Source organism: Pimephales promelas, chromosome 17 (genome assembly GCF_988280905.1).
Source record: "Pimephales promelas chromosome 17, fPimPro1.hap1.1, whole genome shotgun sequence".
In the NCBI taxonomy this organism is placed as follows: domain Eukaryota; kingdom Metazoa; phylum Chordata; class Actinopteri; order Cypriniformes; family Leuciscidae; genus Pimephales; species Pimephales promelas.
Genome location: NC_142785.1, coordinates 13,782,345 through 13,796,132, shown reverse-complemented (window position 1 = coordinate 13,796,132; position 13,788 = coordinate 13,782,345). Strand labels below are relative to the sequence as shown.

General features: G+C 38.9%; 1 protein-coding gene and 1 pseudogene across 1 annotated transcript; one reads left to right on the top strand and one right to left on the bottom strand.

The window, feature by feature from the left end:
* Positions 1–615: 615 nt before the first annotated feature.
* On the bottom strand, positions 616–738 carry LOC120486074 (5S ribosomal RNA; annotated as a pseudogene).
* A 1,012-nt stretch (positions 739–1,750) lies between these two features.
* Positions 1,751–8,347, top strand: emc9 (ER membrane protein complex subunit 9). Its single transcript, XM_039691169.2, has 6 exons — positions 1,751–1,892; positions 3,751–3,945; positions 7,360–7,436; positions 7,514–7,583; positions 7,682–7,776; positions 7,853–8,347. Exons 2-6 carry the CDS (start codon positions 3,751–3,753, stop codon positions 8,031–8,033), a joined length of 618 nt encoding a protein of 205 aa, XP_039547103.2. The 5' UTR covers positions 1,751–1,892; the 3' UTR covers positions 8,034–8,347.
* Positions 8,348–13,788: the final 5,441 nt, after the last annotated feature.

Sequence of the window (13,788 nt, the reverse complement as noted above, 5' to 3'; positions counted from 1 at the left end):
AGTTAATGCTCTCGTCTTGTCTCGTGTTCTCGCTCGTAGATCTGTACCTTGTCGTGGTGAGCGAGCTTTAAACCAAACAGATCTTGTTTACAAGTGTTTTCATGCATTACCTTTAAATGAAAAAAATTCTGGGTGAAAAATAAAAGTTGTAAAAGTATTTCAAGTATTTTGGAGTCTCTGTATGCTTGGTTTTCAGAAGGGGCGGGATAGTGTCAAAAAAATAAAATAAAATAAAAAGACACATCAAAGCAATTACAAGTCCTTGTTTCTTCACTGCCACTCCCAGAGGTGTGAATACACCCCACTGTGCGCTGGCTGTAGCCCCTGGGTGGTCACAAAAATGTGAGAGTGCACTAATACATTACACCCTTTCTTAATTCAGCACATAAATGTAAGAATTTGCACACTTTTCCACTTGACTAGAAGAATCTCATCAGCTACATCAACTCATACTATGCAAATAATAAACAAAACATTCAGCAGACTAGTGGAGTTCAATAAACTAAGCTGTGTATGTACATGACAATTTCTGTAAATAACACTTCAGGATGTTGACCACCAGATGGCATCATCCATTTTGATCATTTTCAATCGATCCCAGGGTCAAGGAATATGTACTTGCAGGGGTCATGGGCCATTCCCAGGCGGTCTCCCATCCAAGTACTAACCAGGCCCGACCCTGCTTAGCTTCCGAGATCGGACGAGATCGGGCGTGTTCAGGGTGGTATGGCCGTAAGCGAGAGTCATAGTCAATAAAGAGCTATTTAAAGAAGGGACACCGGGGCTCTAGGCCTGAATTCACACATGACCCAGGCTGAAGCTGCAAGACAAACAGAAACCACCAAGTGTTTTCATGCAACCTTGAATATGAATCTGAGAGGACTCGTGTATTTCATTTTTTTTTTTCAGAAAAATGGCCCTAATCTCTGACACCCTTCACCCATGCATTTTTGTGGGGTGAATGTGGTCTCCAAATAGCCAGCAGGGTTCACATATACACAGTCACACTCATTCATTCTGTGGTTCCATGTGATTAAAACAAGTAATCTTATAATAACAGGAACAGATAAAACTCAATAAAATCAACCGTGTAAAACCAACTACAGCCAATGGTGTTGTTCATTTGACTTGAATGAAAGGTTTTAGTTTAACTTCAAATGATGATTACTTTTCAGTTTGAATTATTTAGGTATCCTACATTTAAGGCTTTTTGTTTAGTTTATGTCTATATCACATTGGACGAAATCCATTTGGTCAGGTTAAAACAACTATGTGTCATAATTTTATCAGAAAAGACGATATGAACGGCATATAGCCTACACTAACATCCATATTTACTGAGGGGAAGAAAAGGGTGTAGGCCTACCTTTCCACAACATGCAGGCTTCTCTACTGACTTTTCTGCATTCTGAAGCTTAGGGAATATTAGGTAAGTTAGCAGCGAATATGTATATGAAAGGAAATACTATTTCACTAAACAGGGAAAAAGGCTTTCTCCTATCATATTTATAACATAGCATGTGCACACCTGACCTAACCTCATTTGATGGAATAGTTGAGCTTTTCCCTTATTTTTGTAAGAGTAAACACAGTACAGGCTGCACACAAGTATACTGTATGTGTAAATCTAGGCCTACAAAACAACATCGTAAATGAGTGATGACGCCAAAACAAGTTATTACTATTGAGACCTGCAGGCGGCAGTAATGCGCTGCATGTTCAAAACAACGTCAATGACGTCACGAAGAAGAAAATGACGCTGCTTTTATCTGTTATCCTGTCCGTGTGCTTCGAGTCCGTATGAAGTGAACAGTCAATATTTATGTTTTAATCTGTTTGATTTAACTATTGACATCTCATATTTTCTACTGCAAAAGGGAAGCAACACAAAGGTAATTATATTCTGTGAATTTTAGATGACGAAAAGAAAAACGCTGTGTGATCAACGATTGATTGATTATGTACTTGGACTATATTATTATTATGAACCTTGTTACGTTATTAACCATAGATTGTGAGGCTTACAATATCAAAATCTAGAAAGAATCCTTCCTAGAGTGTTTTTATTTGGCAGTTTATGATTTGCTTGAACCTTGTGTGTTTTTTGTTACTTTGCATTTTTCAATCTATCTTCCCAACAAAGCGTGACATGTACAGATAAAGTACACACATTCGCACACATACAGATAAACAATTTGCTGTCTCCAATGCACATGTCCTTCATGATTTTGAATTGTGGGGTAAAACCGGAGCAACATAAGCCAAAAAGCACCGCACAAAAAGGCCTCCTCCTTAAGTCTTTCTGCAATTGTTCAGATTTATTTAAGTTGTTATGATGGTTAAAGGAGTAGTTCACTTAAAAAAAAAAAAAAAACTTTTTGCTGATAATTTACTCACCCCCATGTCATCCAAGATGTCCATGTCTTTCTTTCTTCAGTCGAAAAGAAATTAAGGTAACGTTATTTGATGAAAATATTCCAGGATTTTCTCCATATAATGGACTTCAATGGGAACCAAACGGTTTAAGGTCCAAATGAGTTTCAGTGCAGCTTTAAAGGGCTTTAAACGACACTAGACGATGAATAAGGGTCTTATCTAGCGAAACGATCGGTCATTTCAAAAATAAATAAAATATTTTTTTTTATAGTTTTATAAGCACAAATGCTCACCTTGCTCTGATCTGTGATGAGCGTTTGTGACTCTCCTGTTCAAACCATAGACTGTAAAAAATATGGACAAAGCGTCTGTGACGTCTGTGTCTGTGACGAGGTTAATTTCTTTTTGACTGAAGAAAGAAAGACGTGGACATCTTGGATGACAAATAATAGGGTAAAAAGTTTTATTTTTAAAAGTCCTTTAATCTAAGATAGAATATTTTCACCAAAGGGGAGTGCAAATTATTTACAAAACCCAGAAGAGTGAAATGGCAAAAATTAGAGTAATATCCAAACACATACACTAACGTTACCTGTTGAAAGTTTGGAGTGTTTTAAGATTTTTAAAATGGTTGAAAGTTTTTATGCTCACTAAGCTTGCATTTTATTTTATTAAAAATACTGTAAATCAGCAATGTTGTAAAATATTGTTATTATTTAAAATAATTTATTCCTGTGATGGTAAAGCTGATTTTTCAGCAGATATTACTCGTCAGAGTCACATGATCCTTCAGAAATCATTCTATGCTGTCTTGGTGCTCAAGAAACATATTCTCAAAGTTAAAAACAGTTGTGCTGCTTAATATTTTTGTGAAAACATAACATACAGTACCATTAAATAAAGAAAACACAACACCTACAGTATATTCAACAAGGATCCATTAAATTGATCAAAATGATGATATTTCTTTCTTTATAAAAAATTCAGTTCTTTTGAACTTTATCAAAGCATCCTGAAAAAAAAAAAAGATCACGGGTTCCACAAAAATATTAAGCTGCAAAAACACTGACATTATAATTATAAGAACTGTAATAACTGATTATAGCACCAGTAATAATTAATTAATAATTGAACACCAAATAAGCATATTATAAGCATATTTATGAAGGATCATAAGTCAGCCTCAGTCAGTCATAATGATCCTCCATCATCACTGGAGTAATGGCTGCTAGAAATTCAGCTTTGCATCACATAAATACATTATATTTAAATAGAAAATGGTTGTTTTTTTAAGACATAATAATATTTCACAATATTTAAAAAAAAACTGTGATAAAATCTGTCTTTATTTTCCCCCCTTTGGGTTTTTCTCAGATGGGGGAGGTGGAGTTGTCCTGTCTGGCTTATGCCAAAATGTTCCTACATGCCAGTCAGTTTCCACGCTGCAGTGTGAATGGCCTGCTGTTGTCCTCCAGTCCAGCAGGGGGAGCTTTGTGTATCACAGACTGTGTGCCGCTGCTCCACTCGCACTTGTCTTTGGCTCCAATTACACAGCTCGCTCTTACACAGGTAACTACGTCTTTTATGAATGTTGGCAGTGGAAAACTAGCACAGCGAGAGAAAAGTGGAGATAAGCATGAAGTTCGCAGTGTCAGAAAGTCTGTCAGTCAAGTCTGAAGCGAAACAACGACAGATAGTCTGATTGCATATAAAAAATAAACATTAAATGTCTTGAGAGCAGTGTTGTGCAAGTTACTCTGGAAATTTAATTAAATTTCTGATTACTCCTTTTTAAGTTCTGATTACTTTTTTTAAAAAGTAACTAGTTACATTACTACCCAACCAACCCCCCAGAAAACCTCTCTCGCAACAAACAAAATTAAGCCAGTCTCACTCTCATCTGACTTTCAACTCTAAACTTTTAAAATATTTTCATATTTGGACTGGAATCGACAGTAGAATAAACTCATAACAATGCTTCTATTTCCAGCTACAGAACGTGTCATTTTCTCTCTCCATGCTGACTTTGTTTTCATTGATTTACCCACTGCGCAAGCTCTTACCAGTGAAATTAGGTCTCGGATAGATGACGTCGCGGAAGCTTTTTCTCTTTTTACAATCTAGGTGATAAAACACCGCAGTCTGTTGGCAGAAATATAACACAGCTGTAATGTATAATAAATTGGAACTATATTTGAATTACTATTTTGGAAATTATTACATGCGTTTCATTACTCCGTAACTAAAATAAGTAATCAAATTACAAAGTTACTAATGTCGCTTTTCCACTACAGTACCACCTTGGCTCGGATCGTCTTTGTTTGGTTTTACACTGTGTAAAAGTTGTACCTGTTCCTGCTTTCGGGTACTTTTTTTGTACCACCTCCGGCGAGGTTCTGAGCGAGCTAAGACTAGCTTAGGCGATACTAAAATGTCACGTGAAAACAATGCCAACTGCTGATTGGTCAGAGAGAATCACCATTCACTGCGTCATCATTACAAGCGCCAGATGGAGTATCCAGAATAACCGCGCTATTTTTAAATAGTTTGGCCAGAGATAGTTACTGTCTGCAATGGAAAACGTAACGAAAAGCGAGCTGAGGCGAGCCGAGTCGAGTTGGTAGTGGTAATGGAAAAGCGCCGTAAGTAATGCATTACTGCCCAACACTGCTTGACAGTGATTTTTTTTTTACACAAGTTAGCATCAGATATAGAATAGGATGAGGCATTTATATATTTTCCTTTTAATGGCAGTTGGCAAACCCACTTGAAGGTGCATACCGTCACCTACTGCACGACACCTGACAGAAAATAAAGGATCAGGCATCAGAGGTCATGAAAGTCCATCCATTGAAAGTCTGTCCTCAATATTTTCAAGCTTGAAGCAATGTAAATTGTTCTCGCATGACAAGCAGGCACGTTTGAGTTTCCATTTACAATTTTTGATGTGTTAAGTACTCGATGTAATATAAGTACTCGAAAGTGAAAGTGGACAAAAGTCACGGATTAAAACAACAGGTGTAAATGGGTATGCGTCTCCCTCATCTACTTGTGATCCAAAATGCATCTTAATATCAGGTGTAAACAGGGTGAAGAAAATTAATCAAATCATTTAGTCAGTGGATGAAACCTTTTTGGAAGCATCAAATTTGGGACAGATTTTTTTTTAATGTGTTAAAGGTTAACTAGAAATTTCTGTATAATGATGATTTTGTATATATATTTTTGGTTATCTCAATCAATGTTTAAGTCAGGGGTTGGCAAGTTTGGTCCTAGAGAGCCGCTGTCCTGCAGAATTTATTTACAACCCTAATCAAACACACCTGAACAAGCTAATCAATGTCTTCAGGATCATAGATATCCATAATAAAGGCTAAATGTCTTATGGCGGAGTTTCTATCGCCATCACCGTCGGCCATCTTGTCACAGGCAAGCTTTCTGGTGGGCTCTGTGGTACCTTATGTAAGATGAGTGATCTGCACGAAAACAAACTACTCATCTCGTTGAAATCTTGACTGATTTACAAATGGTTTGGTTTCTTACAAACGTTATTCATGTGGCTATAATTCTGTATTCTATTTTTTAGTATAAAGTATTTATTTATACACTTATTCATAAGTATGCAGTACCATAACTACATCTCTGACGTTTATAACAAACCAAACCATTGAGCAAGTTATGGTTATTTAGAAAGTACAAGCACCATTAAAACACAATAGCCGCATTTCCACTGCCGAGCCGTGCTAGTGCGTGCCAGGGCCAGTTGCGTTTCCACTGTCACTTCCAGGGCTTGATCGGGGATTACTCAGGGCCAACGGCCAGGATTTCTGGCCCGTCGAATACCTTGGGCCAAAGCGGGCCAGCTCGGGCTAGAGGCATGCTCAAGGTAAAAGGTGGAGTTTATTTGTGTTATGGAATGTTATGATCTGAAGCAAAATGCACATTTCACTTTTTTATATCGCGCAAAATAATCGCTGCTTGAAATGGAGAATCGCCTGTACTGGTCTGTCGAAGATACCAAAGCTCTTCTGAGCATTTGGGCAGAAGAAAGGGGACAACGTCAATGTGACGGTGTGTGAAGAAACGAGTACGTTATAAAATACATCGATGCTGAACTTTCTAAGCTAAGCATTCAGCGAGCAACGCTTCAAGTTCAGGAAAAAAATTTAAAAGTTGCGGGCGCACTATTGCATTGTATTGGCGACTCGCGAAACAATCGGGACACTATTGCAGCCACGGCCGGCGAGGTAATATACATGCTATCTTCCTAACTTAAAAAATAAATTCATAATACCCGCTGAAATGGGTTGGGTTGTATGTGGTTTGAACCAGAAAGGCGTGTTAGGGGCGGAGTTTAGGGCAGCGCTGCAGGGCTACTGGCTCGGCAGTGGAAACTGCAAGTGCAAGCCCGGTGCTTGAGACCCGAAGCCACTGGCTCGGCTTGGCTTGCTGTTAGCCCTGGCCCGGCCCTAGCCCGGCAGTGGATATGCAACTAATGTTACGAGTGAGCAAGCTGCCTGTGACAAGATGGCCGCCAGGTGCAGACATCGACCTTCACTATCCAGCAGCGCAGATGCGAAATCTAGCCTTTATTATGGATATCTATGTTCAGGATTACTACGGCTGAACGCAGGAGAGGTTTGTCCAGTGTTGGAGCCAAATTCTTCTGGATAGTGGCTCTCTAGGACCATACTTGCCTACCCCTGGTTTAAGTAGATTACATGTTTTTCTGAAATATCCAATACCTACACATTTCATTGCTTTCTAATATTTTTTTTCCCTAATGTGGCTGCCCAGTTTGAAAGAATTGAGGAATGCTGTTGAATTATCTATATTAGCAGCATTAACAGCATGACATTGTTCTATTCCTCATTTGTAAGATAAAGGGTTTGGATAAAGGGGTTTTCTATGTGAATTGTAATGACATTGATATGCTGCTCTAGAAATCTAGAATTCATGATAACATGATATTTCCTGTTGTAGGTCGATGTTTGGTGTGCACAAACACAGCAAAGGATTGTGGGATATTATCAGGCCAACGCTTGTGTGTCAGACAGCAGGTACTCCTTCATTTTTTCTTATATTGAGTTCCTTATTTTTCCACTGCATTTCACTTTCTCTTACTGTCTTTTTCCAGCCCTACACCCTGTGCATTGAAGATCGCAGAGAAGATCTTCGAGCAGTGTAACAATGCCGTGATACTCATGGTAATTTTGGGGGGGAAATTTACTTGTGGGAAATGTCACCTTATTATGAAAGTTACTAGGAAAAGTCCCTTTTTTAATTGGAAAAATGCTTGCCTCAGATCGATGGAGAAAAGATGTTTCCAGGCTGCCGTGTTCCTCCGATTGTAATGTATGAGCGCAAAGACGCTCGCTGGGCACTCAAAGACAAACACACGTAAGAAAATCTCTCTCTGTTTTGTTTTTGATGATAATGTTGTAGTGCAGCTTTTAACGACATGTGTTTTCATTAGAATAATGCTTCGGCAGTGGGAAGAAACCTGTTCCATAGTTAATCAGCTGATCAGCTCTGGTGATCAGGCACTATTGGTGGATTTTGACAGCCATTTGGATGACATCACAAAAGATTGGACCAATCCGAAACTCAATGCCAAGATCATGGAGCTGGTCTCCCCAGCCAATGGAAATGTTTAACTATACAGACTAAATCAGCTCATGTCATAGTGTTTTCACTTAAATTCTGTTTTTAATACTATTTGACTGTGTATCGCGCTTCATTTTGTCATTATGATCTAAATGAAATATGCAGAAACATATTTTTCTTGTTCATTATGATTTGGTGTGTTGATCCTAGATATAATACAACCAGCATATTTCCTTACTTTCATCATTCTACATGTCATATTTAAGCAAATTAATAATAAGCTATTAATTGTTGATTTAAAGATATATCTAAGAATTAAGTAATTCTGTAATAAAACTAAAATGTTCTTCATCAGGTTCTTTCACTACATGGGGTTCTCGGTTTTTCAGATTTAATACAAATTTTTACACATCCAGACTAAACTGATTTTTAAAAAATGTAGAATAGTCTTATAATTCAGCTTTAAGTAAATCATGGTGATTTTATTATGGCTGATGCATGTGCATTGTGCATTAATCAAGTCTCTTTACACTCATGGTCAAAATTGATGGCACCCCTGGTAAATATGATCAAAACTGGCTGAAAAAAATAAATCTGCATTGTTTATCCTTTTGATCTTTCATTAAAAAAAAATTGGCAAAATTCTAACCTTTCATTGAAGTAAAAGAATTGAAAGTGGGGGGTAAATCGCATTATGAAATACACTCACCGGCCACTTTATTAGGTACACCTGTCCAACTGCTCGTTAACACTTAATTTCTAAGCAGCCAATCACATGGCCGCAACTCAGTGCATTTAGGCATGTAGACATGGGCAAGACAATCTCCTGCAGTTCAAACCGAGCATCAGTATGGGGAAGAAAGGTGATTTGAGTGACTTTGAACGTGGCATGATTGTTGGTGCCAGAAGGGCTGGTCTGAGTATTTCAGAAACTGCTAATCTACTGGGATTTTCACGCACAACCATCTCTAGGGTTTACAGAGAATGGTCCGAAAAAGAAAAAACATCCAGTGAGCGGCAGTTCTGTGGGCGGAAATGCCTTGTTGATGCCAGAGGTCAGAGGAGAATGGCCAGACTGGTTCGAGCTGATAGAAGGGCAACAGTGACTCAAATAACCACCCGTTACAACCAAGGTGGGCAGAAGAGCATCTCTGAACGCACAGTACGTCGAACTTTGAGGCAGATGGGCTACAGCAACAGAAGACCACACCGGGTGCCACTCCTTTCAGCCAAGAACAGGAAACTGAGGCTACAATTTGCACAAGCTCATCGAAATTGGACAATAGAAGATTGGAAAAACGTTGCCTGGTCTGATGAGTCTCGATTTCTGCTGCGACAATCGGATGGTAGGGTCAGAATTTGGCGTCTACAACATGAAAGCATGGATCCATCCTGCCTTGTATCAACGGTTCAGGCTGGTGGTGGTGGTGTCATGGTGTGGGGAATATTTTCTTGGCACTCTTTGGGCCCCTTGGTACCAATTGAGCATTGTTGCAACGCCACAGCCTACCTGAGTATTGTTGCTGACCATGTCCATCCCTTTATGACCACAATGTACCCAACTTCTGATGGCTACTTTCAGCAGGATAATGCGCCATGTCATAAAGCTGGAATCATCTCAGACTGGTTTCTTGAACATGACAATGAGTTCGCTGTACTCAAATGGCCTCCACAGTCACCAGATCTCAATCCAATAGAGCATCTTTGGGATGTGGTGGAACGGGAGATTCGCATCATGGATGTGCAGCCGACAAATCTGCGGCAACTGTGTGATGCCATCATGTCAATATGGACCAAACTCCCTGAGGAATGCTTCCAGCACCTTGTTGAATCTATGCCACGAAGAATTGAGGCAGTTCTGAAGGCAAAAGGGGGTACAACCCGTTACTAGCATGGGGTACCTAATAAAGTGGCCGGTGAGTGTAAATGTTTAAATGCTGGCCATAATTGTTGGCACCCCTAGAATTTTTTATGAGAAAAATCTCTGAAATATATTTCCATTAATATTTTAATTTTTAAGCACACCAGGGTGATTACTAGGAACATGAAATTGTCCAGTCATTACTTCTTGTTTCAAGGAGTTTAAATATGAGGAAGCACAAAGGCCAAATCCCCTTCATCATCCATCACAATGAATAAAACCAAAGAACATGGTTCTGATGTGCAGCAAAAGATTGTTGAGCTTCACAAAATAGAAAGTGGATGTAAGAAAATAGCTAAAGAATTGAAAATTCCCATTTTGACCATCAGGACAATAATTAAGAAGTTATAATCAACTAAAGATGTTAGGAATCTGCCACGAAGAGGACTTGTGTCTATATTGCCTTATTATACCATGGTCTGGGTGAATACTCGATTCTGATTGGCTGCAGGGTGTCCGTTAAAAAGTGATAGAGGACACCTAGTAAAGTAGTTCTGGTGAAACTGCCTGTTTACCATTCGAAATTAATAAATAAATGCGCTGCCCACAACGGCTGTGAGTAACCATAGCAACAGGCAGTCACATGCTCTAGCTCTATCATCTAACGTTAGATTTTATAGCCTAATACAACAATGAGCGACTTCGTGCTATTTCTTTTAACATTTATGGAGAATATGGCAACTTTGACGACTGGTATGCTGCTGAAGAAAGAAAAAATGTAAATAAAACGGAGAAAATTACACCGCTGCTGCTCTGCTCCATTGAACTCTATGTAACGACGTAACTTGCGACCATAGTTGGATAACGATGCTTTCGGGAAACGCACCCCTGAATGAGACCCTGCGGGAGTTTTACGCAGCTGTCCAGACAACCAAGGCAGGAGAAGGCTGAACGTTACAGCGTTTCAAGCCTAAGGAGCCTGAGGCAAATGACCCTCTCTTTGATCTGATCAATTTATTGCCCTCTATAACGTTAAAGGATTAGTTCACTTTTGAAAAAACTTTTGCTGATAATTTACTCACCCCCATGTCATCCAAGATGTCCATGTCTTTCTTTCCTCAGTCGAAAAAAAAATTAGGTTTTTGATGAAAACATTCCAGGATTTTTCTCCATATAATGGACTTCAATGGGAACCGGATGGTTCAGGTCCAAAAGATAGTGTTAATAACAGTTTCAGATGCAGCTTCAAATGTCTTTAAACGACACCAGACGATGAATAAGGGTCTTATCATGCGAAACGATCGGTTATTTCAATGCTTACTCCAAAAATGTAACTTTTCTAAGGACAAATGCTAGCCTTTCTCCATTCTGTGAGGCGCGTTTGCAACGTCACGTAGTACGTAATTACGTTCAAAAGGTCACGGGCGACGTAGCCAGAAGTACAGAGTCAGAGTGTTTACAAGTTGAACGCATAGGTTGAACGTGAAAACTAACTCAAACGCCGTTTACAAAAAAGGAATTAAAAGGTAAAACAACGATGTCGGACGATTTTGATTCTGTACTTCCGGCTACGTCGCCCGTGACCTTTTGAACGTAATTACGTATTACGTGACGTTACAAACGCGCCTCACAGAATGGAGAAAGGCTAGCATTTGTCCTTAGAAAAGTTACATTTTTGGAATAAGCTTTGAAATAACCGATCGTTTCGCATGATAAGACCCTTATTCATCGTCTGATATCGTTTAAAGACATTTGAAGCTGCATCTGAAACAGTTATTAACTGTCTTTTGGACCTTGAACCATCCGGTTCCCATTGAAGTCCATTATATGGAGAAAAATCCTGGAATGTTTTCATCAAAAACCTAAATTTCTTTTCGACTGAGGAAAGAAAGACATGGACATCTTGGATGACATGGGGGTGAGTAAATTATCAGCAAAAGTTTTTTCAAAAGTGAACTAATCCTTTAAGCGCAAATCGCTGGAGCTCAGAGCTAATTGTTTTTTTATTGTTGTTTGATTAATTGTTTTATGTGTAATAAAAAAAAAAAACTATGCCTACCTTTGTGTTTCATGAAAAAAAAAATGTATTTGTGAACCTGAAGGGATACGAGCTAAGCGGACTATAAATATCTCCGGTTGCTAAATAAACAGTCAGGCAAGGCAAGTTATTATTTGTAAAAACTAGATTTAGCCTAATTAAAATATAAACTAATGTTTTAAAAATGTTTTATTTGGCAAGTGACCATGGTATAAGCGGGTTAATGCCCTCCGAGGGGTCCATTGTCAGGTTTTAATGGACTTCGGCGGAGGCAACCGTACTCCGCTGCGCGTCGGCCGGTTTACGCCTCGCCGTCGTCCATTAAAACCTGACGATGGACACCTCGTCGGGCATTAACCCTTACATGGACGGTGAGGATGAAAGTTTGAGTGGCCAAAGACTCTTCAAGGATCACAGATGGAGAATTGCAGTTGAGTCTTGGGGATCGGAAAAACTAAAAACCAAATTGTCAGACAAACTACATCCCCACATGTTGTTTGGGAGGGTTTCAAGAAAAATCCTCCTCGCTCCTCCAAAAACAAACTCCAGCATATTCAGTGGTCAGACACGACTGGATCTTCAAATGGCACAGCCTTCTGTGGTCAGATGAAACTAACAAAAACTGGCTTTTTGGCAGCAAACACACTAGATGTGTTTGGTGCAAACAGGGATGAAGAGTACCCCATGCCTACGGTTAAATATACTGCTGGATCTTATATGTTGTGGGCCTATTTATTTGCTGGAGGTCCTGGACATCTTGTTCAGATATATGGTATTATGGATTCTATCAAATATCAACAGATAAAAAATCAAAACCTGACGCCTTCCTCTAGAAATCTTATATTGGGCTGTGGTTGGATCTTCCATCAGGACAACGATCCAAAACAAACATCAAAATCATCAAAAAAATGTGTTGGGGAGCACAAAATGAAGCTTCTGCCATGACCGTCCCAGTGTCCTGACCTGATGAGTGGAGAGTGAACTGAAGAGAAGAAGCACCAACATGGATCTGGGAATCTGCAGGATCTGGAGAGAGTCTGTATGGAGGAATGGTCTCTGATCTCTGGTCAGGTGTTCTCCAAACTCATCAGGCATTATAGGAGAAGACTCAGAGCAGTTATCTCGTTCAAAAGGAGATTGCAAAAAGTATTTAATAACAGGGTGCCAATAATTATGGCCAGCGTGTTTTGGAGAAAAACATCTATTTCATAAAGTGATTTACCCCTACTTTCAATTCTTTTACTTCAATGAAAGGTTAGATTTTTGTGATTTTTTTTCATGAAAGATATTTTTCACAGCCAGTTTTGATCATATTTACCAGGGGTGCCATCAATTTTGACCATGACTATAGATGAGTAGGTGATTCCTTGCAGCAAATTGAGAACAAACCAAAGCACTCAGAGAAGCATGATTTGAAATATGAGAATCTTCGGGTGTGTCTGGAGCTTTTATTTCCTGTTCTCTTCCCTTCTTTTCAGCACTGCTAATATAATGTTTGCATTTTTAAACCTGTATGATTTTCTTTCTTCTGTGGAACATAAAAAATATTTTGAGAATTGTCTCTGTGTTTTTGCCCACACAATGAAAGTCAACTGGCACTATTCAATTTAATCTGTTTAAGCCAATCAGAATTCAGGGTTACTATCATGTTAAGTTAAGCCTACTTTCTGGAATACCGTCCCCAGGGGAGCAAATAATCACACATGCTGAGTAGCAATACAAAGTAAAGATTAAATGGATGAATAAAGGTGTGGGAGGGAAGAGGGAGATGGTCAGCAACAATCAATAAAACAGACCTACAATACACAGATGTTTATAGATAATTATACAGATGTATGAACATTAAAGCATACATGAAAACAAGTGAGATTTGACATTGTAGTCATACTAGTGTATATTTTAGCAG

Coding starts and splice junctions, on each gene's coding strand:
- emc9 (XM_039691169.2), top strand. CDS start 3,751: ATGGGGGAGGTGGAGTTGTCCTGTCTGGCTTATGCCAAAATGTTCCTA. Junction 3,946..7,359: donor CACAGCTCGCTCTTACACAG/GTAACTACGTCT, acceptor TTCCTGTTGTAG/GTCGATGTTTGGTGTGCACA. Junction 7,777..7,852: donor GCACTCAAAGACAAACACAC/GTAAGAAAATCT, acceptor TGTTTTCATTAG/AATAATGCTTCGGCAGTGGG.